The 27,474-nt window shown below is 34.1% G+C and overlaps 1 protein-coding gene across 2 annotated transcripts in view; it reads left to right on the forward strand.

The window, feature by feature from the left end:
- AGPS (alkylglycerone phosphate synthase) overlaps window positions 1-27,474 on the forward strand; it is a 157,745-nt gene that overhangs the window by 111,308 nt on the left and 18,963 nt on the right. For both annotated transcript variants that reach the window (XM_031008691.3, XM_063695017.1), the window contains exons 13-19: window positions 173-249; window positions 2,102-2,214; window positions 8,015-8,084; window positions 10,469-10,530; window positions 16,302-16,391; window positions 23,825-23,924; window positions 26,309-26,366. In XM_031008691.3, coding sequence (XP_030864551.1) covers window positions 173-249; window positions 2,102-2,214; window positions 8,015-8,084; window positions 10,469-10,530; window positions 16,302-16,391; window positions 23,825-23,924; window positions 26,309-26,366 — 570 coding nt within the window. The remainder of the gene's footprint in view (window positions 1-172; window positions 250-2,101; window positions 2,215-8,014; window positions 8,085-10,468; window positions 10,531-16,301; window positions 16,392-23,824; window positions 23,925-26,308; window positions 26,367-27,474) is intronic.

Below are 27,474 nucleotides of genomic sequence, written 5' to 3' on the forward strand. Positions count from 1 at the left end.
TAATATAACTATATATCGTAATATAAATATTTATGTAAATAACACGGGAAGATTTTAAAAATTAAAGTTGTGAAAACTTTTACTTTCTTTTAGGATTCTAAGTTGGAGTAGCTTCTTGATCTTCTGAAAAACATAGAATAACCTATTAATATAAACTTTTTTCTCTTCTTAGGTCATGCTCTTAAACCTCAGGTTTCCTCTATTTTTACATCATTTTTGGATGGATTAAAAAAGTTTTATATTACAAAGGTAAGAATTTTTATAAAATGCTAAAATTTTAAATGCTTAAGATATCTGTTTTCTGCTTTCTTCCCACATGCACCTGTTATAAGGGTGTTTTTTCCGTGTTGCTATGTACATTTCAGAATTACAATTTTTCATGTTGGAATAAATATTAAGTAAATCAGGCAGTCAATTTCAGAAAATTTTAATTCTTTTCCAGTTTTGAAGCTTCTAAAAATAACACTGCATTTGAACAGTTTTGTTTTCATAACATTTTCTATAGTTTGAATTTTTTCCTTTATGGAAGGTATCCATAAAGTGAAATAAGAGTGTGGATTTTTTTTTAACCTTTGATTGTTGAATTTTTTTCCTAGAGTGTTAAGCCATCTTATAATACATGTGTGCCTTCTTTTCCTTGCATCCTTGTTATTCCATGTGGGATTCTTTTTGTTACATTTTTAATTTACCAGGGGGAAAACAGTACTTTCTTCTAGTTCATGTTTTTTGAAGCTCCAATGAGACTGAACGTTAACACTTTCTTTTATTTTCTAGATCTAATTTTTGTGTGAATTCGTTGGATATGGTTATTTTTGCCAGGTGGGGGGGGGGGGGGTGCAGCTTCATGTTTTTTTCTTGGTACTTTGATGTATCTTTTTTTGAGATTGGAATTATTAGATGTCCTTTGTCATAAATGTTGTAAGTAATTTTTTTTCCCAGTCAGGCATCTCCTTTTTTAATAGGGATTTTTCTTTTTTGGTGTAAAAGTTTCAAATTTTTATATCTTTTCCTGTGATTATTTAATATAGTCTAAGCTTAGAAAAGCCTTCCTTCCTCCAGAAATATGATCAGGGCCATTTTCTTCACTCTCTCTCTCTTATACTAAATGAGAATTAAAAAAAAAAAGTCTTTATTACTATTTGTATTTATTTCAATTTTATTATGTGAAAAAGATCTAAATTAGTCTTCACCTCCTGCTCCTCCAATTGTTAACCAGTTGTGGCAGCACCATTAATTAATCTGTGCTTCTCATACATTGATTTGCTATGCCTCATATCTTATACACTTATCTAAGAAATAGACTCCATTTTAGTGCATCTCAGTCTTTTTTAATGAGCTTTTTGTTCTCGAAAAATTAAATAGATTTCATTGTTGTAGGTCTATTTTTCCCTCTTGCTATTCAGAATTTTCCTTGTTATCACCATCACCTATTATTCTAGAAAAATTTTAGAAACTTTTCATCATTTTAGGAAGTTCATTGTGTTTTTTTATTAGAATTGGAATAAACTAGTACATTAATTTGGAGAAATATTGAGTGGTTTATAATACTTAGTTTATGCATTTGGGAGCATATGTCTTACTCATCTTTTTTTGGATGTGTTTTAGATATGTTTCCTAATATATTTCTTTTTAAGATTGTTAGATACTGTTTTAGTTTTATGCATAAGATCGCCTTTGAAAACTTTATTTAATAAGAAGTTATTGTTAGTATGTAGGGATGTTGTTGATTTTTGCTTCCCGCCCAATATATCCAGCTACTTTATTCTATCATTCTGCAGTTTTTTATTTGATTCTTTATCATAGTTATTATTTCAACAAGTTATTTGTTGTATTTACATAAGCAGTATGTTATTATGATTAACACTGTGGCATACTTTGAAATAAAGTGTTTTTTCTATGCTGAATAGCTTTGCTACATTGTAATGACCTAAATAGGTTTATTAAACATTCTTAGTGATTGACATGTAAAGTTCCAAAGCTCAATTTTTAAGAAATCAGTGTATTTGAGCCCAGATCAGAAGGAAAAGAGCAAAATGTATTTTGATTTATTGTTTTGTAGGATAAGACTTATCTGTAATAATAAATTTTTTTTTTTCTGTAGTTTAAAGGATTTGACCCAAATCAGCTAAGTGTAGCCACATTACTGTTTGAGGGGGATCGTGAGAAGGTTCTTCAACATGAAAAACAAGTGTATGATATTGCTGCAAAATTTGGGTATGGCTTCAAGTTCATAATGCCAAGAGAAAGAAAGTTAAAAGCTAAGATTCTAATATCACCAAGCAATTATTAAAGTACTAGGCATTAATGTCTCCAAACAGACTGCATGTCTCAAAGTAGTTATTAATTTCAGTTTAGTGTTAAATTTGTGGTAATTTATGATAGTAAATTTAAAATATTGTTTTGGTTTACATCCAAAATTTTTAGGAAGTTAGATTGATATGTTGCTCTTGTCTAATCATATATATATTATTATTAAACATTGTATTTTTCCTAGATTTTTACATTAATGTCAATTTCGTGATATTTGTTCTACTAGAGTAAAATAGAAAATTCATTGTCCTCTTACTCTGTGGTGATAATAGTGTATGTATAAAGCATGCTACTAGTGTGTTTTTAAAAGGAAATTGTGTTTAATCGAAGGTATTTGATAGATTATCTATACTCCACCCCCTGTCACTTACTGTTTTGTGCTGGTATAAAGAAACAGAAAACATTTCACATCTATAACCAACTGAATAATGGTAGGGTGGTTTCTGTCTGTCTTCTTGATGGATTATAAGACTGATTGATAAGAACTATAGTGAAAATGCCATTTATCAGGACTATGTTTTTTCCTTTCCTTTTAAAGTACATAAACTAACAGTTTCTAGACACTAATCTTTTCTTTTTTGATTTCAGGGATTAAAATATATCATATACATTATGCTTAATATGAGTTCTTTGTAAATATTTATTTTCATTTCTTTTTCTTTGTTTTTTAAGAAAACAAATGAACACTTAATTTGGACCCATGTGTTTTAGAATGCCCCACTTTTATGTATTTTTTTTCATATCTAATATTAGCCCTTTATTTCTAGGGTTGTCTGAATTTAGTGTTAACGTGCAGTATTCTTAAAAGGGAAAAGAGTCTAATCTTAGACTTAAATTTTAGTTTTCTTTTGCACTATTTTTAAGTATTGGAAATGTCTCACTTTTACCCTATTCTGAAATTGGCAAATGGAATTTTAATTTTTTCAGTAAAAGAGAAAGTTTATTCATCTTTCATCTTTTCTCGATAGCTGTTTTGGGAATTGCTGATATTTTAACTAAATCACTTAAAAATAATTGTGCTATAAAATCCATGTAATGACCAGATGGCTTGAATTTCAGGTCATCTCATTTTTGTTTGAATTTTTGAAATGTACATGTTTTCCTTCCCAGAAGGAATTTAGCCCTATGTATGTACCCGTTTTTTAGTTTCTAAGTTATAGGGAGTACGTATGTAATTTGATTTAAGGACTGTTTTCTTAAAACATATGATGTTAGTAAGACACAAGGAGATTTAAAACCTACTCTAGTCTTAAATATTAGAGACTGAAGCTTTAAAAAACTGTTCATTGTATATTTAAATATTTACTTGGATTTCATAATTTCTCAGAAGGGCTTGTAGGGAAACGGAAGGGTGCATTTTGCTTTATCATTTAAATAACTGTATATAGAGTTAAATTTCCTTAGTTTCACCTCAGTCGTCTTCCTGCTCACACACACCTCCACATCTGTACACACACCCACACACAGAGGAATTTCAGTTTTTAGGATCTATCTTTATAATTTCAATTAAGTATGGCTAGTAAGTCATTACTAGTTAGTAATGTGTCACATTTCCTGTTAGAATGGGGTAGGATGATGACATAATGCTTGTTTGTTGTGCCTCATAATTTTTATAGGGCATGACCTATCTTTTTCTTGTGCATCACTGTTGATGTCTAGTTCATTCTAGATACTTGATTTAATAATTGTTGAATGAATGAATGAAAGTGAATACTATATTTTCCTGATATCTTTTATTCTACTTTGTTTATGCCTAATTACTGTGCCACCTGTAAAACAGTGTATTTTCATCTTTAGGTATTTGTCAATACATTTTGTCAGGATTTTTTTGTTTGTTTGTTTTTGTTTTTGTTTTTGTTTTGAGACGGAGTCTTGCTCTGTCACCCAGGCTGGAGTGCAGTGGTGTGATCTCAGCTCACTGCAACCTCTCCCTACCAGGTTCAAGTGATTGTCCTGCCTCAGCCTCCTGAGTAACTGGGATTACAGGCTCATGCCACCACACCTGGCTAACTTTTGTATTTTTAGTAGAGATGGGGTTTCACCATGTTGGTCAGGCTGGTCTCAAACTCCTGACCTCGTGGTCCACCCGCCTCGGCCTCCCAAAGTGCTGAGATTACAGGCATTATTTTATCAGTTTTAATTTGAGCCACCAACTGACATGAATGTCAGTAATGCCAATTTTGTTTTCTTATATGTCACTATCCATTTACCAATTAAAACTATAAGTGAATCTTCTTTAAAATATGGCATCCGGCTGCCTTCAGATACTGACACTTAGGCCCAAGCACTATTGCTGTACTTCTAGCAGTTTTGCTTACTCAAACAAAACTTGTATCAAATTTGTCCATTAAAAATAGGTTATAGTAAATGAGATTCAATTTAAAGCAAGGGTAAAGAGTTAAAGATTGGCTCCGTTTGAGGTCTCATTTTTTTTTGCTGTTATTTGTTCCTTCTTAGTTATAATTAATTTCTTAATGTGCTTTCATTCTGGCTCCCTTTTATTAGATGTGGACATCTTCTATTTTAAACAACCCAGATTGTTATTTGGCAGATTACTTAGATTACTTAGAGCCATTTCGATTTTTTTTTTTTTTTTTTTTTTTTTTTTTTGAGACAGTGTCTTGCTCTGTCACTCAGGCTGGAGTGCAGTGACCTGATGATCATGGCTCACTGTAGCCTCAGCCTCCCTGGGCTCAAAGGATCCTTCCTCCTCAGCCGCTTGAGTAGCTGGGACTACAGGTGCACGTCACCATGCCTGGCTAATTTTTGTGTGTGTGTGTGTGTGTGTTTTGTAGAGATGGGGTTTTGCCATGTTGCCCAGGCTGGTCTCAGACTCCTGGTCTCAGACTCCTGGGCTCAAGCAGTCCTCCCACCTTGGCCTCCCAAAGTGCTGGGATTATAGGCATGAGCCACTGCACCTGGCCTATTTTAAGTTTTTAATACTTGGAAATATCTTCTTTTGGCTTTCTACCAGAAGTTCTAGTATCCCACCAGTTTTCTGTAGGCACTAATTTTTTGTTCTAATCACTGAAGATTCAAGGATATTTTACTTAGGTAAAATGCCACTCTTCTCACCCTCAATCCTCAATCATCTCTCCTGCATAACAAGACAAAGGAAAGCACCACCAAGTTTCTTTCTGCTACAGTTTTCATGTGCTAGTTTAGCTCATGTATTTTATTTTGAATTGGGGCATTATTCATCTATCCCTTTTTTTTTATTTGTTTATGAAACTCTCTACTGCCTTATTAGCTTTACATTGATTTTTATGAAGTACTCTCCCAACAATTTAGAGCATTTTTATGTGTTGTCTTAGCCATTTTTTCTCTTTGCTTGCCCTTCACTCACACCCCAACATAGTTCAATACCTTTGAACACATATGACCCAACAGAACATAGTAGCCACATAATGAATAATCATACTTTGATTGTTTATCCATGTTTGCTAGTAATGTATTTTAACTTCTCCAAGAGCAGAGCAGAATAAACATTACCTGTCAGCACTCATGACAGGTGTTTTGACATTTACCATAGAACTTAAGGTAATATGTTATCATTATTTTTAAAGCATGCTTAAGTTGTTTAATATAATTCAACATGAGAGTGATTAGGTTCACCAGATGGCCCTTTTATATAAAAAGATTGTCTCTCATTCCTCTTTTGTTAGTCTTTCCAGTCCTTCCTCATGAGACAGCTTTAAATTTGTTTAGAAACCTTGAATTGATGTTTGAAATTTGTGGGGACAGCAGGAAGTAGGGGATCGATGTTGCTACTTTAACATAAAGCAGTTTGAATCTACATGCAGTCATTTTGGAGTGATTACAAAAGTCACAATTTAGAAGCATTTGATTTTTAAGCCCTACTATTCTTTAATATATTGTATTTTAAGGTAATTCTGGCTAGAATATTGACAGTTCTGAAAGCTAAAAAGAGAAAAGTTTCAAAAAGTTCAGTCATAAGTCTATGATTTCCTTGTAAAGCCCAGACTGACTCTACTTCTTTGGGCTTATGAATTTAGAAAGGACATACAATTTCTTCCTGCTTTGAATTAGAAAATGCATGTTTCTCTGTGGTTTGTCTCCCTGGATCCTAATGTGAACAGATCTGTTTCCTCCCTGCTGCCAGATATTAGAAATATTAGAAGAGGGTCTAAAGAAAGATGACTTAGGACTGAAAAGTAGGACTTTTTGTCTCATCTCGACATAACAGAGGCAAGCCTATTAAATGTTTATACCTGTTACTTCTCATCAGATACATACTTGGCATTCTCTTTTCTCAAATATTCCCAACACAGGTGTCTTGCACCTTTTCCTACTCCTCACTCTCTTTTCCTTTCCTTCCACCACTAGGTTCAGGATGGATGAACTGTTTCTGTTTCCTAGACCTGTGGTGCTTTTTCTCTCTTGGACTCAGAGTCTGACTCTATTTTATATCTACTTGAGCTATGGGCTAAGCTGTTTTCCTTTAAGCACTTGCCACAGCAGTTTTCTGACTTGTTTTCCTTTTGTTTTGAAACTTTATTTGGCTTTCTACCTCCAACCTCACATCCTCACATTGTGTTTTATCTCTTCTTCTCACTTTCAGCTGCTTGACCAAAGTTTTATCTTCTTTGCTCATTAACATTCTAATACAAACAGTCCCCTTCATTTTTTTTATTATACCCCATTCTCAAGTAGTTCTAGACTAGAGCTGCTTATATCAAATCTTTGCCACTTCTTTTGGATAACACCATCTACCTATAGTGGCAAGTCAGGAAATTTTGATTTAGCCCATTTAGCTTGAAATTATCTTACAGTATTTGTACAGAACAAGAGTACATCTACATTGTAGTGTTTACTTACTACCAAATTCAACACAACTTCAGAAGAAGAAAATATTTAATTATAAGGTGTTAATTGAGGTGATAAGATAAACAATTTTTCCTTTAGTTGACTAAAGTTAAAATTTTAATTTCTGTATGATAATGGAAAAAGCATAATTAAAAACTATTTACTAAAGGTAGTGGAAAAACAATATTCATTCATTGTCTTTTAAAATAAGAATAACTTTTAGAAACAAGAGTATTTGGACTGAGTTATATATTTATATGGGATTAATTCTAACTAGATCATCAAATACAATTTCTATGGATGAAATTTTCCAATTGAAAGAGATAGTTTATATGTTCATAGTAGTAAGACCTTACCTGTGTTGGTCTTGTGTTTGTTTATACATTGCTTTATAAAATATTTCTATGTAAGTATGTTTTGTCTCTCATTTAAATCATAAATTTCATAAAATAAACACCACATCTAACATTCCAAATACTATGTACTCATCTTGTATTCTGGAAGCTTCTCAGTATTGGGGAGTTCCTAGTCAGTTGTCACATTTCTTCAAATATGAGTGAGACAATAATAACATATGAATATATGAGTAAGAATATGATGAGTAAAATAAGAATACTTGTGTGAAGATTATTTCAGCTTATTTGTTTCTCATAGTTAATTCTTTCTGTGCTTTTTTGAGAATATGGGTAGAAGTAGTTGAGTTTATGAGTCAATTTTATTTGGTGGATAAAGGTTTGAAATTAAGATGAAACAGAAATATTAAAAGTGTTTTCAGATTTTTGATATGCAGACTTTTTCTCTTGACAGCTTTTTGACACATTTATGATAAATGAGATTAAGATAAAAAATTTATTAACAGTTTGTTCTTTAATTACAGTGGGTTGGCAGCTGGAGAAGATAATGGACAGAGAGGTTATTTGCTGACCTATGTCATTGCATACATTCGAGTAAGTTATATCATATTTCCCTTGCCACTTAATTTATGTTGCAAACAATACTTTTTCTTACTTTAAGTGAATGCAATTGTCTTCCCTATTTTTTAAAATTTTAAGCTACTGTAATTTAGCATATCATTTTACATGAACCTTGTTTTAGCTACAAATCTTCAGAAGCCCATTTAAACCTTCTCCATATGCTCTTGAAGAAGTTAAAGATGATTTAATATGTCTTTCTGCTCTTTAAAAGAATGGAGCCTTTCTCTGTTTAAAAGTTGAGCATACCATTCATAACATTACTTGGTTAAAATCAAGCTGTTTTACTTAGCAACATTCTTCACTTAATAATCTGTTTTAATGATGTGTAAATCTTTAACTGTTGTAAAATTTTGATATTTAACTTGAAGTAGTTATTTGTTCACTGATGATGATTATAGAATTAAAGAAATAATTATGTGTATTGAACACTCAAATGTTTCTAATTCTAGATTTTCTACTTACAATATACTGAAATTTATTATCTCAAGTCTGTTGTATTTACTGATATGAAATTGTTCTTTTGAAATTTTATTTTTTCAATTTAGTTTTGTTTTTCTACTTTGTAACAAATTCAAATTTCTTAATTGCTTTCTGCTGTTGCTGGGGTTACTTTTTTTTATTTTTTATTTTTCCTGTTTACATAATTTGAATGATCTTACTCTAAAAGGTCATTTTTTCAGATATCCTATTGAGAATTTGGCTTCCACAAATACTCAGCTTTCTTGTTTTAATTATAAAAATTTTTGGAAATTTATACATAATTGATATACATATTTTCAGGGTACATATGATATTTTGATAGCTTCATATAATATGTAAAGATCAAATCAGGATTGGGATATCCATCACCTCCAAATACTAAATTTACTAATTTTTCTCTTGGAAATTTTGAACCTTATACACAACAATTGTTGTAAGCTTATGTACAACATGTTTTTCTCTAAAAAAGGCTGAATTAATATGTTCTCATTTTAGCAAAAATGTAATCCCAGCTAAAATCTAAATATTAAATTGCAGTGAATTTGAAGCATATAGTCCTCCTCTTTTGTCCCCTGCCCCCACAGTGATGATGATAAGTAAAAGTATATTTATTGCCTGTTCAGCATTTTAGAAATTTTGATTAAGAGATGTACTGATCATGAAAGGTAATAGATGATTGTAGATCTTGTAAATAATATCTACAATTATCAATTGTCAATATCATAGTTTCTTCCCATAGTAAGCATTTTGAATATACATAAAATGTTGTTTGTTAGGCATTTTCTCTGAGGATATTGGCCTTTTCCCCATAATACTGAATTCAGAATTCTAGAAAATGAAATATAACTGTAACAAGTACAGCATAGACACAATTTGGAGTATCTTTCTTAATTTTTAAGGTTCTAGTTAATGTTAAAACTGAGTCAAAAGCAAGTTAGGGATTCCGCCCCCCCTACCCCGGGATTACATGTTTTCTAAGTTTTACAATGGTTAATACCATTGTCTCTAAATATATTTTTACTGAATAAATGAGTGCATTAGAGAAAAACACATGCTTTAGATCAGATCAGTAATTTGGGGATTTTTTTGTTTTTTTTCCCAAACACAGGTGGGTTGAAATGACTCATTTTACTTGAGGTGAAAACTTAACATATGTTGAGTTTTCTGCCTTATAAAATTTTCTTTAAAATCTCTGAACTTCTGTGAAGCTTTCTTTCCAATTTTGATAACAAAAAAATTTTGCTCTGGGTAAAGAAATTAAGTATTATAAGTTACTTGTAATATGAGTATTATATCCTCTATACTGTAAAATATTTTCATAGTAGAAGTGCCTCCAGATGTTTGATCTATTCTGTCACTTCAGATAGATGCACTATATTACTATGTTTCCTAAATTTGTTTTTAAAGAAAAGTTGATTTTAAGAAAAAAAATCTCCTCATTCTAAACACCTTCCCCCCGCCCCTCACTTCTTGATCTTCCTCCTGCTCCTTTGATCTTGACTAATTTTCGATATTGGTTAATTTACTATTTATGCCACTAAAATTCTGTTCTGTCAGTATTCTCTACATGTACATAGACTGTTCCTGGATAGAAACTCCATTCACTAAAGAAATAAATTTGAGTTCTTGCCCTGAGTCAGGCATTCTGCCTGGTGCCAAGGATTCAGAGAATAAGACAGACAAGGTTCCTTTAGTTACGGAGGCTGCATCCCACTCCAGGGACAACTTTTCAGTGCTCTTATGAGGTGGATAGTAAAGAGTGGATGAAGTTAAATGAGAAACATGTGATACTAACAATGAATATGAAAGACTAACAGTGTTATTGATTCTTCTGCATCTGTTGTAGTTTCTTGATTTTTCTGTTTGTGTCTTAATAGGACTTGGCTTTGGAATACTATGTATTAGGAGAATCTTTTGAGACTTCTGCTCCTTGGGACAGGTAAAATATACTAAAGTGCTTGATATTATTCAAATATGCGATATGAATTGCTTGAAGTAATGTTTCTTTGTGTGTGAATATGTAAGTTTAAAACATTTTATGAAGAAACATTGAGACAAGGCAGCTACTTTATTTAAATTAATATATTCATCAGAATGCCGTATTTTCAAGTGTTTTATTGGGTGGAGGGAGTTGAAGAAAAGTTGTGATCCAAAGAACGAAGGTATTGTTGAAGTTTACATTTTGAAGAATGTTATTGAATGCTCAGTGTTACTATGTGGTTATACTGCGCTTTGACTTAAATTCTTAAGTGATTAATATTGCTTAAATGTTCTCTAAAAAGTCCTCCCAAAGTATAAAACCAGTTAACTGTCCTTTATAATATTATTTAGTTTTTGATATTTGTATGTGTAAAAATGGGAATTTAGGTGATTTATAAAGGAAATTTAGTTTAGGAAATTATGTACAATTTCTGTTTTTAAATTTAAGCAAAATGTTGATACTGGAGCATATTTTAGGAAATGGCCCAAATAAGATAGATGGAAATAGATTTTAGAAGGGTTTCTTTACTGTAAATACATACATACAGTATTGGTTAGTGACTTAATAAAAACTGGGAAATGTGAAATGGTTTATTAATACACCTGTGAGTTGTATTATAACTCATCCAGTAATAAAAAAATTCTCAAAGAGATTGTCTATACAATCCCTTATTCAAAATGCTCAGGACCAGAAGTGTTTGAGATTTTAGAATATTTGTATTATATATTTACCAGTTGAGCATCCCAAATCTGGAAATTTCACTGGAAATCACTGGAGCATTGCTTTTGATCATCATGTTGGTACTCAAAAACTCTCAGATTTGGGGGCATTTCACATTTTGGATTTTTGCAGGATATTCAACCTATATATTTTTATTTGTTTCTAGTATACTGATATTTTACTTTTCTTTATAAAATTTATAAAGTACTTTAAGTCTACAATGAAGTGTATAGGACGGAACAATTCCCTGTGAATCTACTTCTTAGATTGCATATCTTAATATTTTGGTTTCTTCCAATCTCTCTTTTTTCCCCCAGAAAACTTTTTACTTTTCTACATGCAGTCATCATCTACTGAGTTAGTACGCTGGTGTTCATATTCCATGCATTGTTAGCTAGTAACCCAGTTTATGTTATACTATCACTCTGTCATTCACAATTTTTTTTATTTTTTAAGTCAGATTTCTCAAGTTGAAATGTTATTCACAAATTTTGATGCTAAATTTTAACAAGGGGAATAAATCCTTTCAATAAAAAAATTATCAAGTCATCAGCCTTTGAGTAGTAGAAATAGTTTGGCAGTGGCTGGGTGCGGTGGCTCACGCCTATAATCCCAGGACTTTGGGAGGCCGAGACGGGCAGATCACGAGGTCAGGAGATCGAGACCATCCTGGCTAACACGGTGAAACCTCCTCTCTACTGAAAATACAAAAAATTAGCTGGGCCTGGTGGCGGGCGTCTGTAGTCCCAGCTACTCGGGATGCTGAGGCAGGAGAATGGTGTGAACCTGGGAGGCGGGGCTTGCAGTGAGCCGAGATCATGCCACTGCACTCCAGCCTGGGCGACGCAGCGAGACTCCATCTCAAAAAAAAAAAAAAGAAGCAGTTTGGCGGCTATTCATAGTGGTCTCAAAAACCTTTTTTTAAGTATGAAATTCGTTTTTATTTTTAACTAAAAATAAATGCTTAACATCTTTCCAAAATCAAAACTAAAGATGAATACTTAGAAAAAAAGGTGGAAACACATTTTTCCTTCCCTGGAGAAACCAGTAAGGCAGACGTTTTAACGGAGCTTGTTTTTTTCCACAGGACTAGTCTACGCAAACAGAATCTCTCTCCAGCCCTTTTTCTATGTCAGTTCTGTCTACCTGGCAGGAAAAACCAAAAGAAACCCCGAAACAACCCCTCCCCACAAATACAACACAAGACAAGGGACTTGAAAAGTTGGGGAAAACCTTTTAATGCGTCTAAGACCATTTTAGTGTTTAATTCCTCTCCTTGGGTATCTTAGCCAGTTTGGCCTGCTATACAGAGCACCTTAGACTGGGTAGCTTAAATGTTCTTAGACAAGAAACAATTATTTCTTATAGCTCTGGAGGCTTGGAGTCTGAGATCAGGATGTTAACATGGTTGGGGTTTTGGTGAAGGCCTTCTTCCTGGTTTTATAGATGGCCATCTTCTTAGTAATACCTTCACCTGGAGGAAAGCAGAGAGAGAGAGAAAGCAAGCCCTCTCATATCTTTTTATAAAGCACTAATCCCATTAATGCAGCTCCACCCACATGACCTAATGACCCAACTTCTAATACCATCTAACTGGGGCTTAGGATTTCAATATATGAATTTTGAGAGGGATGCAAACATTCAGTCCAAATCACCGGGACAGTGGATTAGTGCAGTGCTACCTCTTAAGAGTTAATGAATTTCCTTGTCATCAGTTAGTACTGATGATTGACTTCTTGTTTTTTTATTCTTCCAACTGTGGAAGCTAATAATGTGCAATTTTTTTTTGTTTCTTTTCATCTATTCTTTATATATACTTACATATTTATTTAATTGACACACTGATAATTTCTGTTTTATGCAGTTACACATTTGTTTTCCTTTAAAACAATTTCTTCAGCCAAAGTTTTAATAACTAATATTAATGGAAGGCAACTACATTTTTATGTAGAATTTACTTGTTGACAACCATTTAGCAATTTTCTTTTTCTTTCAAACCTTTAACTAGCTAGAGGACATGTTTGCAGTAGCCCATGGGATCACGGTCTTTAACTTTCACACATTATTAGATTATTGGCTTTTTCATATATAAGCCACTTAAGGGATTACCGGTCATACTAGTTTTTGTGTATTCCTAAGTGTCCCATCCTATTGTGTTCCATCCCATCCCTACCACAATGGCTGCACCTGTTAGGTTCTCAATGAATATTCTTCATAGATTCTTATGAATGAGCTTGGGAATAATTTGAGAGTACAGTCTATAAAAATAGATATTTTAAGGGTTGGAGATATACATTTTTTGTTGTTGTTGTTGTTGAGATGGGATCTCGCTCTGTCACCCAGGCCAGAGTGCAGTGACACTTATCACGGCTCACTGCAGCCTGGACTGCCTGGGCTCAAATGATTCTCCCATCTTGGCCTCCTAGGTTCCCAGGTGCACGTCACCATGCTTGGCTAATTTTTTTTGTTTGTAGAGATGAGGTCTCATTATGTTGCCCAGGCTGGTCTTGAACCCCTGGGCTCAAGCGATCCTCCTGCATTGGCCTTCCAAAGTGCTGAGATTACAGGCATGAGCCACTGTGCCTAGCCGATGTTACAGATTTTGGAGACACCAGCAAGTCTTCTGATTAAAACCAAGAAAGTGGATACAAACACTTATAGATAGTATGGAGTGAAGGAAAAAAAAGAAGGCCTAAGAAAGAGGTCCAGGGAACCTCAACATTTAAGGTTACAAACAAAACAAAAGGTGGCAAAGTGTATTGAATTATAATATCTAGAGGATGTAGAGGTAATCCAATGATGTAAAAAAAGCCCAGGGAAGTTTTTTTCAGGGAGGAAATGGTCAAGTGTTAAATTTGCTAATAAGTAAGAATTTGAAAGTATGCAGTTATGTTTCTGTCCTATAAAAGGATTGATCCAAGTGGACTGTGTTAGCCTTTTATCAAGTTCTGTGAGAGAATACTTTCAGAAACCTTTCCCTAAAAATCATTTACTGAAAGTGTCCCATTGTGGGTTGTAAGTGTTCAGTCTGGTCGTTTCTCCATCTCCTTTTCATTATTCAACTATCAGTGAGGGTTTAGATATAAGGAGCTCTTAATATTTTCCTGTTTACTATTGTATTTAAGATGATTGGATACATTTAAGTGCATTTAAACTGAAATGCAGTTCACACAGTGCCATAACTTGCAAAGGACTGTAACAGCAGATGATTGTATTCTTAGATTTTTTTTAGACTACTTAGCTGTAGAACTTAAATTTCATTTTCTAGAGTCAACATAAAGAACTTGTTCCAAAGAAAAGAACTTACTACTGTTATAAATTTGTAATATACATTAACTCTTATAAATGTTAAAGCTTAATAGATTTTATTTATATTTAAATATTTGTTTTATAAGGCATATATTCAAAATAAAGACATATTAAATATCAGTCGTCTAAATGTTTTATGAGTTTTTTTTAAACGTGCATCCTTGCCATGCATAAGTGATGCATAGGTAACCTTGATAAGTCATGTATAACTGCAACTCTCATAAATTAAAGAATTTAACTTAAGAACATTGTTTTATAAAATTAGATTTTATAAAACTTTCAGATACTGTATTCATAAAAATAAAAAATGTGACATGCTAATAAGACACTAAAGCCCTTTTTGTATTTATATTTTAATCATATACTGTTTGTTCTTATTGACAATATGGATAACTTTTATAAAGTATGATCTGTTTAAATGCTACTGTTTTTTATCAAATTGGTTCTCATACAGTCAAGTCTGCGTCTTGAGACTAGAGATAAGCCAACCTTTTGAGTTTTTCTGGTATCATTTCAAGTCTCATGATGCTAAACAAATCAAGGTTTAAAACACAGAATCGGTGTCATTATGTGGCCAGGATATTTATTGGGGAATAAAATGGGACTTTAATATCAAATAGTCCAGCATAACACATTAATACTTTACATCGTTTGTCTTCAGTAGATCTTTGTCAAACTGGATTTCAGCTTGCGAGTAAGCTATCGAACATTTGATATAACATCATGATTATAATTTCTTTTGAAAGACAGTGTCTTGCTCTGTTGCCCAGGCTGGAGTGCAGTAGTGCGATGTTGGCTCACTGCAACCTCAACCTTCCAGGCTCAAGCAGTCCTCCTGTCTCAGCCTCCCAAGTAGCTGGGACTACAGACATGCACCACCTTGCCCAACTAATTTTTTTGATTTTTAGTAGAGACAAGGTCTCACTATATTGCCCAGGCTAGTAACATCATGATTATTAATTGAATCATTATTATCATTATTATTATTTTATTTGAGACAGAGTCTTGTTCTGCTACCCAGGCTGGAGTGCAGTGGCACAACCATGGCTCACTGTAGTCCTGCCCTCCTGGGCTCCAGCGATTCTCCCACCTCAGCCTCCTGAGTAGCTGGGACTACAGGTGTGTGCCACCATGCCTGGATAATTTTTTAATATTTTGTAGAGATAGGGTCTCACTGTTGCCCAGGCTAGTCTCAAACTCCTGGGCTCAAGCAGTCCTCTGGCCTCGGCTTCCTGAAGTGCTGGGATAACAGGTGTGAGCCACTGCACCCAGCCTGAGTTATTTCTAAGTTAAGGAAAACTTCTTAGCCATGGGTAAAGATTGGTATTCATGTAACCTAGAATCGAATTTTCATTAACATCTTTATAGCTTTTTTAAAGCTCTTAAAATCTTATAATCAAATTGATTTTGAAATCAGGCTTTCCTAAGTGTGGGAAACCACATTCAGGAGACTTGAGTGTGTTCTTGTGACTTTCTGTTTTCCTTAAGTCAAAAAAAGAAAAAACTTTCTTCTTTTTGAAGTTAGGAATGGAGGGCTCAATTTGAGTGATCAGGGCTCTTTTCCATTCTTGAAAGGACAACTATGAAAGCTTTAGCTAAGAAAATGTCAGACTTGAATGATGCCAGATTAACCAACGTTTATTAGCACTTGTATAGTTCTCACTTGAAAACTTAATATTGTATTCATTTATCTTTTTTAGGGTGGTAGATCTCTGTAGAAATGTAAAAGAAAGAATAACAAGGGAATGCAAAGAGAAGGGTGTACAGTTTGCTCCTTTTTCTACATGCAGGTAAGTTTTAAAAATTGTTCTTATACTTCTTATTCTGAAAAAAATGTTTTTTTTAATCAATGGGGGAAATATAATTTTCCAGCTGAGAAAAAGCTTCAGTCTATTACATTTGGCCAGCTTTCCTAACCTTCACTTACCACCTTGTTAGGATTGTGCCACTGGAATTTTACAGTAGTCCTGAGCCTTTTAGGAGTAGGACACCCTTCTGTGAGTAAGCCTTCCCCGCCATCTGGGTGGCATGGCAGTGAAGAGCCAGGTGTCTGGACTCCTGGAAAAAGAAGAGGACTACTCTACTCACTGAAACTATAAATTATATAGTCAAGAAATTATAAATTATATACATACTCAACATGACTCTGAAGAGTGAAGGCAGTGTTTTGTTGTTTACTAGTAATTTAATCTCTTCAAGCTCTAATATTATCAGTAAAATAGTGGTAATGCCATTTCTTCATGGGACTGTTGTGAAAATGAAATGAGAAAGCATATGAAAAAACTGTTAGGTTCTGCTGTAGTATTGTTTTGACATAATTACATTAAGCTTGAGGTAGATAATCCATACTAGTATTAGTAAGGAAAATTTGCATATTTCCCTTTCCTTTCCAATGACAAGTCCTCATTAAGGCATTCAGTTGTTAAGCTTACTTGCTCCTTATAGCATGATAATTTGCATATATTTGTTTTCCAAGACTAGAAATATTTCTATATTCTTTAAACTGCTAATTGTATGTGTGTGTGTTTTTGTTTTTGTCTTTTTTCTATCTTTTCTATTGTCTTATCTTGTACTTTCCTAGTACTAGTGTTGTGTTTCTTAGTTTTCCTTATTGTTCCCATTGGGAAGAGATACCCTTTAGAATTTGCTAAATTGCACTTCTGCAAGGTAAGAAAGTAAAATTCTAACATGAGATCTGAGGAAAGCATCTTTCTTACACCTTAAATGTTCATTTCAATCAAAAGGATCTCCTTAAAGTAGTCGTTTCTGCTTCTTTGTGGGAGACACTGTCCGTGTTTAACAAGCCTTGCAGAAAGTACTAAGTCATCTGTATATTAACATGTTTTAAACAAGTACACTGACGATAGGATCAGAGATTATAAAAGCTGAAAAAGTAGATTTTAGAGATTATTTGCTGGGCATTCGAGATATCTGAAGGAAAGGCAAAGAGAGGTCTTGTTCTCTGTAGTAAAAAGCTTACAATGGGATTAAGCTAATGTTGACATAGTGGGTGTAAGAATGTCATGTTACTTTTAATTTATTTTAAATTTGGGGGTATCTTTAACAATGCACCTTTTATCTTAAAGTCCTTAAAATCTAAGACAAAAATTTTTGTGTTTATATTATCAACCCAAACTGATGCTTCATTTCTGTCTTGATAGCCCAGTCTTTTAGCAGACAGTCAGCTCTTTTTTATTGTAATCCTGAAAACAAATCAGACATAATAATCCAAAAGCTATTTGTTACCATTAGATTTTGAAACATTTTAGATAGTCAAATCTATTCTTGTGTAGTTGAGAAATTTTTATTCCTTTGTTTTTTTGAATGGTAACTTAACAGATTTTACCCTTCCCCCATCTTCCTTCTGCCCCCAAGTTCCTGTTCAACATCTCTTAAGAACCCCACCCCCGCTGTAACATGAAACTATCGTGATAAACCACTACCTATGGAAAATGATTAGGAAGTAAAATATTCTGCCTTAGGGCACATTCTGTAATTACACTTAAATCTAGGTTCTTCAGAATGTATTCATGAGGCCTAAGAATCTTCATTCTGTATTGTAGATAGGTAGAATTAGTATATTTAGACTGAATTGGCCATATGTCATTTTTATTAAATAGCAGTAGCTATGTTTTAAGAATGGTTTTCCTATAAAAGCTTATGTGTTCAGTTTCTGTGACCATCTTATAAAACCAGTTAGAATATGCAAAGCCTAGTTACTTGAGTGGCTTTGATAAATAAGACTTTTATGGTTCTTATGGCTCATACTTGATTAAACTAACATTTAATTAGAATTTGATTTCAGTTTAGTGTGGTTTGACCTGCTTAGTAGTGGCTAAGGAGATTATTCCATGTTGAATATGTGAGATGTATTTTTTAAACCAGTTTTTTATCAAGTGCTATGCTCACTACCTGGGTGATAGGATCCATACTCCAAACCTCAGCATCATGCAATATTCCCACTTAACAAACGTGCGCATAGACCCCCTATATCTAAAATCAAAGTTGAAATAACATTTTACAAAGCTGTTCCAAAGTTATTTAAAAATAATTATGGATCTATTTAAAATCAAGGATCCTAAGAAAAATAACTCAGGTGTAGGGTACATTTATTGAGTTCATTTATTTCATTTTTGTCCATTAAAATGTACTTTGTACATTGGAATAGAAATTCCAGTCCAAACTTTTCTGAAGAAGTTATATGGGAAGTAATTGCTAGTCATTGAGTCTAATACAAATAAAGTACTCCAAAAAGTAGAGAGCACAAAAAATTTTTTTTAATTAAAGAATAATGTAGTGACTTTGACAACCACGCTGTTACTTGTCCAGATGATTTTGAAAGAGGTTAGTGTTTAAGTGTCTTAAATGATAGAGTTGATCTATTGTAAAAGGTGTTAGATCTAAGTCACTTTCTGAAATGGACCCAAATTAAGGTATTCCATAAGGTGTTTTTCATTATTTGGACTTGTCTGAGATACTAATCAATCAGGCCCATCAAGCTTTGTTATAACTTCAGTAATCTGTTCATTTGCTGAAAACTGAACTGTGTAATACATAGATGCTGGATTTGTTGAAAGATGATAATGCTCTATTAATATTTAGTTACATCTATTTATGAATGTTAGTGATTCTCTTATGAGTGATATATATTTTACTAATTTCTGCAAGTTCGTTTCATTCATTTATCCTTCACACTTTATTTGAATTTGGTTATTCCTAATGATAGTGCCCTTGTAGTTAAAATGGTTCTCCGTTGTTTCTTAAACTTTGTATATCTGGTACTTAAAATGTAAATATTCAAGGGATCTTTTTTTTATGAGGATGAATTAACACTAGAAGAGAAACACAGCTGGCAAATTGACAGTAGCATTGTCAAACAGTTCATTTCTTCTGTTCTGAGGCACCTAACATTTGGCCTAAAAGGCGATTAAAATTGTAGATTAGATTCTATTTATATTGTGTAGTAAAAAGAGTATTTCCTCTGCATTTGCTCCTTCTGTTAAATTAAATTCTTTGTGGGAGCCTCTGTAAATTGCATATGGAGATTTGACTATGATTACCTTACCTCCCTTTTAAGTGCTTTCCTAATTGCATTTTGAAAGCTCAGATATATATTATATATATGATTTAATAATCTAACATTCTTGATATCTTTTGTATATACACATTCAACATGTATAAATATTGAGTCATAGTATTTTAAGGCTATGTCACTGCATTTGGTACAATCATCCTATTTGTTTTCCAAAGGCTTACTAATTATTAATGTAAACTTAGTGAAGATGCTATATTTCACTCAGTCTGATCATATTTGGTATTTGGGCATTTTTCCCATTTCTTAGTTTGTAATTCTCATATCTCATACTTATTTCTTTTAACTTCGAGGGAGTTTGGAAAACTTAACTGATCACCATGTTTCATCTGGTCTGTTTAGTGACTGACTTTAAGTGCAGTATACTTAGTTTTTTAAAAAAGAATCCCTCTTGATGGAGATGGGCCAATTGGAAAAACATTTACATTGCTTTTAAATTTCTAATTTTGGGGGAGGTGTAACTAGACTTAAAAAAAAATAGTATTGTACAAATAGTTCCTGTGTACCCTTTACTCATCTTCCTCAAGTGCTGAGGAATTATAGTATGTAATTATAGTATGATTATGTAGTATGATTATTATGAGACTATAGAATTATAGTCTCATGTAATTATAGTATGATTATCAAAACCAAAAAATTAGTGTTGTTTCAATATGATTACCTAACTCACAAACCTTTCTTTATCATTTGTCCTACTAATATCTTTATCTTTCATAACCTTCATACATTTGAAGAATACTGGCCAGTTATCTTGTAAAACATCTCTCAGTTTGAGTTTGTCTGATGTTTTCTTGTGATCAAATTCAAGTTACACATTTCAGCAAGATTACCTCAGAAGTGATAGTGAAGTGCTCTTCATGGTAGATCATCTCAGAAGAAGCATGATATTTATTAAGTCTCATTATTGGTGACATTAACTTAGACTACTTGGTTAGGGTGGTACCTGCCAGGTTTCTCCACTCTACAATTACTATTTTTCCCCATTGTATTTTAAAAAAATATCTTATGGCTGGGCACAGTGGCTCACGCCTGTAATATCAGCACTTTGGGAGGCTGAGGTGGGTGGATCACTTGAGGTCAGGAGTTCGAGACCAGCCTGGCCAACATGATGAAACCCCGTCTCTACTAAAAATACAAAAAAATTAGCCAGGTGTGGTGGCAGGCACCTGTAATCCCAGCAATTCGGGAGGCTGAGGTAGGACAATCGCTTGAACCCGGGAGATGGAGGTTGCAGTGAGCCAAGATAGTGCCACTACACTCCAGCCTGGGCAACAAGAGCGAAACTACATCTCAAAAAAAAAAAAGAAAAAGAAAAAAAAACCCAAAAACCTTATGGGGAGAAACTTTGAGACTATGCCAATATCCTGTTTCTTATATCATCTCCTAATCACATCAATATCCCACTGTTGATTCTTGATTACAACAGTTATAATTGTGATACTTGTAAATGGTGATTTTCTATTTTAATCATTCATTTTACATTTATCAATTGGAATTCACTGTAAAGAAGAGCTTTCCTCTCCTCTCTTTTTCTGCCCGCCCCCCACCCCTTGCCACTATCTATCTGTCTGTATATCAGTCTATCAGTAGGGACTCATAGACATTTTATTCTCTGGAATATAGCCATTATTGTCATTATTCACTTTGTTGCTCAGATTTTCCCAGTGTGGCTATTGGGAGTTTTTTTAAGTTGGCTTCTGTGTCCTTTTGATCTGGGAAAGTAGGTTTTTGAAGAGGAAGAAAATGGGTGCACATACTTAGGAAGAGTCAGTGATTGAGGCAAGGTGTGAAGATATGAGGCCTAGGGAGAAAGGTGAGAAGATATGAGGCCTAGGGAGAAAGAAAAGCAGGTCTGTGGGCCACAGAGAGTCTGTGTTCTGTAGAGTTGGTGTTGAGTGAAGGTATATCTCCTCAAGCTTTCACAGCAGTGATAGCCGTTGCTCCTTTGATATTGGTTTCTTCCTCAAGTTCTTTGGTTTTTCTTATTCCTGATGTCAGAATTGTAGTTATTTTCAGCTCATTTTTCCCTGCTTTTTTCCCTTAATCTTTTTGTCCATCTGGTTCCTCTACTCATGGATGTCTAGCTTTTTTTACTCTCCTTTGTTATCTCCTGGTTGATTTCTCCTATATCTTAGTAATATTGGCATTTGTTTTATCTAGAACAATATCTTATGTTTCTTTGTCAGTCTCCATTTAGGTATGCCTTTCCAGAACACTTTTCCCAATCTGACCTATCCCAATTTTCTTATTCTTTGTATAGACTGATTTTTAAGCTGCATAAGCTAATTGATGGTGTCTGTCTTTATGTTCTCTCAGCATTCTTCAATCTTGTTTGTCATTCTGTATCTTTAGACTATGTCATATTTTGGCTATATACAGCTTAGAAGAGTTTCTTCTAGTGCATTTAAATTATCTGTGTAGAAAAAAATATTATTGATATTTATTTTGTTGTCATTTATTTTTAAAGTTATAGCCAGAACTGAACAGTGTCTTTGTTTTGGTCTCAACTGCAGTGATTTGCTTTTTTTCTACCCAGAATCTTTAAGTCTGTTGAGCCAGGAGAATCCAAACAAATGATGAGTTCATAGTATTGTTGCCAGAATGTGACAGGAAAAGGGTCCCAGGATGATCCAGACCTCAAGAGAAGGTTCTTGGATCTCACACAAGAAAGAATTCAGGGCAAGTCCACAGTGCAAAGTGAAAGCAAGTTTATCAGCAAAGTAAAGGAATAAAAGAATGACTACTCCATAGACAGAGCTGCCCCAAGGGCTGCTGATTGCCCATTTTTATGATTGTTTCTTGATGATAAGCTAAACAAGGAGTGGATTATTCATGCCTCCCCTTTTTAGACCATAACTTCCTGATGTTGCCATGGCATTTGTAAACTGACATGGCACTGGTGGGAGTGTAGGTGTAGCAGTGAGGATGACCAGAGGTCACTCTCCTGGCCATCTTGGTTTTGGTGGGATTTAGCTGGCTTCGTTACTGCAATCTGTTTTATCAGCAAGGTCTTTATGACCTGTATCTTGTGCTGACTTCCTATCTCATCTTGTGACTTAGAATGGCTTAACCGTCTGGGAATGCAGCCCAGTAGGTAGGTTTCAGCCTCATTTTACCCAGCTCCTATTGAAGATGCAGTTGCTCTGATTCAGATGCCTGACAAGAGGACTTAATGTACTTTGAAGAGATTATAATTAGCCCATTCTCTATCAATATGGATTTTTTAAATAATGAAAATTGACTTTAGTCAGTGTTTGCATGTCCATATGTATTCTATGCATTTCATGTTCCTATCCTCAGCAGTGACGGAGCCAATGAAAGGAACTAGGTTTCTTGTTTTGAGTCTAATTTTGCCTTTTTCAAGGGGCAGATGTTTTGCATCCCATCTGTTTACTGTGGCAGTACAAAATGTAGTTTTCACTCGCACATATGGACCTCATTGTGTGGTCCTTTGGCAGGAAAACACGCTCTTGAAAAGTAATGGAGTTGTACTATTTGTAGTATGGAAGTGCCTCAAATTTTGTCTTATACAAGTCACATGAAGAACTTAATTGTGCATAAAATTTGTTAAATAGCAGAAAGAGAAAAAGTTAGTGTTACTTTTATTGTCAAGATATGTATGTTTTTAAGTAATTTTGTTAAATGTTATTTTGATTATGCAATTTAAAACAATGAATACTCATACTTACCTGACTATATATATATTGTTTTCACACATGCTGCTGATAGTTCTCATTACTTCTAGATAACAAAACAATAAAATCAGTGAAAATGGCATTTCACCATAAAATGCTGATACAATGTGTAAAAGTTTTTGGGTTATTTCCCAATAGAAGTTTTAGTAACATGGGACAGACATGAAAAAGATTGAATATGTACCTATAATATTGACTAATTTGGTACTTGAGTGAAGGTAAAATTCTTGTTTTGCACTGCATCCTCAGTTCACCTGTTTTGGCGGACAACTCTAAAGCAAGCCAATGTGTATTCCTTCCATGGAGTAGAGGCTGGGAAGAAACTGAGATTATATCTTAAACTAATCATTTGGGTCATCTTGCCTTTCAGTTTCTAGATGTTAAATCTGATTTCACTTAACTTAAAGCCCCTGTGGGGATTTTGTTTGTTTTTTAGGGTGACGCAGACTTACGATGCAGGTGCTTGTATCTACTTCTATTTTGCCTTTAACTACAGGGGAATTAGTGACCCACTGACCGTATTTGAACAAACTGAGGTAATTTTGCATACCTGCATATAGCTTTTACAGCTGTTGATTAATTTCAATAAATTTTACTGTCAATTTATGAATTTTAATTTGAGTCTCTTTAATCACACATGGTTTGCCTAGCTGTTAGCCCTTAGAAATGAAAAGCATATTTGTTTCCCTGGCTTATGTACTGAATTGTGAGTCTAAAATTAAGGTACTGTACACCTAGTCTGTGATTCTTCAGTTGTTACAGTACATAATAGCTGATTAAATTAAATAACAATTAGGAACTCATTAAATTAAATAACTATATAGGAATCTTAGATATCACTTTCACAGCCCACTCATTTCCACATGGTGGTTGCTGTTGAGGTCAGCAGCCCTAATGCCCTTGGTCTGTGTTGTTGTAATGTCATTCTAGATTTGTAATTTTTTTATATGCTATAGCTGTAAGTGGGTGCTTTGGGTTCATTAGCTAGCAGTTTCTATTACTTTCTTAAAGAGTGTCAAACTGTTTATTTTTATAAAGCTTTCTCTTGATAACCAATATTTCTCCTTATGAGTACGCCTAAACAGACTAGAGTGTGGAGGATCCTGTAGGAAGCTGAGGTTTCTTAAAAACTCAGGTGTTCTACTGTTTTAACTGCATTGCACACCTGCTAAAGCTAATTTCAGTAGCACACTTTTAGACCCAAACTATAGAAAGGGTTTGGTTGGCTTCCTCCTATGCCTCCTCTTTTTTTTTTTAAGCAGCTTTTTTGAAGTACAATTCAAGTACAGTAAGCTGTATATATTTAATGTGTACAGGTTTGACATATGTATACACCTGTGAAACCATCACCCCAGTCAGAATAATATTCATCATTCCCAAAAGTCTGAGTACTTTTTTGTCACTTTAGCCTTTCACTGCTTCAGTGTTGCCCTCTGGCTACCCAAATGTCCCTTCTGTACAGTACCACAGAGTGAAATTGTTCCTTCTTTCTCAGTCCAAACTGCTGGTCTCTAAGTGCTACTGATCTCAAGTAGCTATTGCTTTATTTAAAGTAATTTGTTAGAGGATATAAGTTCTTAGAGCAGGGGATGGCATATGTATGATTCATTCGGAAAACCCTAAGTAATGAGGGTTTTTTGGAGATGAAGTCTCACTCTGTTGCCCAGGCTGGAGTGCAGTGGCGTGATCTCGGCTCACTGCAACCTCTGCCTCCCGGGTTCAAGCGATTCTCCTGTCTCAGCCTCCTGAGTAGCTGGGATTACTTACAGGCATGCACCACCATGCCTGGCTAATTTTTTGTATTTTTAGTAGAGACAGGGTTTCACCAGTTGGCCAGGCTGGTCTCGAACTCCTGACCTCAAGTGATCCACCCACCTTGGCCTCCCAAAGTGCTGGGATTACAAGCGTGAGCTACCGCACACAGCCGAGGGTTCTTATAGATTACTTTGCAGTGGGATGTGGTCCGTCTGTCCCACCTGGGCCCTCTCCTACCCTGGCCTAACTCCTGATAGTTTATACATACACAACTGAGTAATTTTGAGAGGCCCAAGGTACTATAGATATTTTACCTCGTAGCCATTATATATTCACGAATCATTAGGAACTGAAGGCAATTCCAGTTTCTGTCATCCTTTTTTACAGTGCTCTTTAGTCATTCTATATTTTGTTACAAGTGTTTATCTTTTCTTACCTGTGTCCTCTATAAGGAGCTTGGTTAGGACCTTACTTATTAGGGTAAAACGAGGTTTTTCTTTTCACTCTTAGGTATCCTTAAGACTGACAAGTAATTTATCCCAAGTCATTGACCTAAGAAGTGTTCTCCATAAAGGCATTTATGGTTGATTTCTAATAGGTTTAATAAAGACTCTAATAGCTTTATAACTCTGATGCCCACTATATGATATTAGGCAAATAATTTAACCTATCTAAGCCTTATTTTATCTGTGAAATGGGAGTAATTGTAGTTATTTCATAAAGCTATACTGAAAATAAGATACTGCAGGCAAATTACTTGGAACTTTTCTGGTACACTTATAGGAAGCAGTCAGTAAATTTTAGTCACTTTGTTGGTATAATGAGAGATGTTCGTTACTAAGTAGAACCTGACTCTACATTTACAACTTTGCAGTTATTAATATTATTAACAATTTAGTGTGCTGAATGGTCATTTTGTCTTTTTTCCCTAGAATCTCAAAGTGATCTTTAGACATTGTGACTATTCACTAGAAAAAAACTTATGAAGCTAGGCTACTTATTTAATTGCTTTTTAAACACATTTGACCAAAAGAGAGGAAAGTTAGGCTTCTAGTTTATTATTTAACCCAGGAAACATGTGCCTTCTTTGGGAGTTGGGTCTTTTTCTTTCACTGCAAAATGAAATCTAACTAGCAACAATTTGTTGTGTTGTTTCCAAATATAGGCAGCTGCTAGAGAAGAAATCCTTGCTAATGGAGGGAGCCTGTCACATCACCATGGAGGTATTCTTTTTTGGGAGTAGAATTTCTACTATTCTTACTTTAAAAAATATTCAGTTCAGTAAAATGCTAGGGAGAGACATGGTATGAATAATATGAGAGTATTTGAGGTTTCTTTAAAGTTTCTATGTCTTTGAAATAGCTGTTACTGAGGTAGATAGTTAGGTTGTGGTAGTAGCCACTAGAAGCTTACTTTGACAAGCCTGCCTAGAAATGGAGCCCAGGCAACCTTCTGAGGTCTCAGGGACCTCATGTTATCAGAGAATAGCCCAGCTTGCCTGGGAGGTACTTGACCATTACAGCAAACGTTTTTAAAGGATGATGGGGAAGAAAACCTACATAAATGTTTTTCAGCCACTATCAGAATGTAGCTGGTCATCAGTTATATAATATATTGAAGGGCTGTTTGTTCTGTCCACTCAAAGCTCAGCAAGTTAATCAAGACAGGATATGAGAAAAATCTTTTTTCAAGGTTTTAATGCTGTTTTGTTATTACCTAGTGGTCATTTTGGTAAGTATCGAGTGTTGTCAGAATTTATCACATCACCAATAAAAATTATTACAATATGTCTATCTTTGTTACTAGCATGCTTATGAAAATAATGAGGCAACGCTTTAAAACTTAAACAATGGCCATTCTGTTATTAAAATGGCAATGTTTAAGGTTATCCACTTGTTCTGTAGAATAGAAATTTGTTCTTAATATATCCCTCAGTATAATTTGATGCCTAGGAAAATAGAAATGTGTAGATTTTTAAATAGTTTTTAGGAAGCACAATGACAATAACCACCTAATTTAAAAATTCAACTGCTCTGGACTCCTTATATCCTTTTTTTTCCTGTTCAATGTTCATTCATAGCACTTATTATTATCTAATATGCTGTATATTTGTACTTTTTAAAATTTTGTCTTCCTACTGAAAAGTGAGAATCCATGAGGACAGGAATTCTAGTTTTGTTTGTTGCTATATGGTAGCACCTAGAACAGTGCTTAGCCCCAGTCAGCCCTCCATACATTGATGCAGAATGAATGAAAGAATTCTGTTGGAAAAGGAGTGGACTATGGAAGGTGTGTGTCCATATCATATTCTTACAGCAAGGTCTGGAAAAG

This window comes from Gorilla gorilla, chromosome 11, assembly GCF_029281585.2.
Source record: "Gorilla gorilla gorilla isolate KB3781 chromosome 11, NHGRI_mGorGor1-v2.1_pri, whole genome shotgun sequence".
In the NCBI taxonomy this organism is placed as follows: domain Eukaryota; kingdom Metazoa; phylum Chordata; class Mammalia; order Primates; family Hominidae; genus Gorilla; species Gorilla gorilla.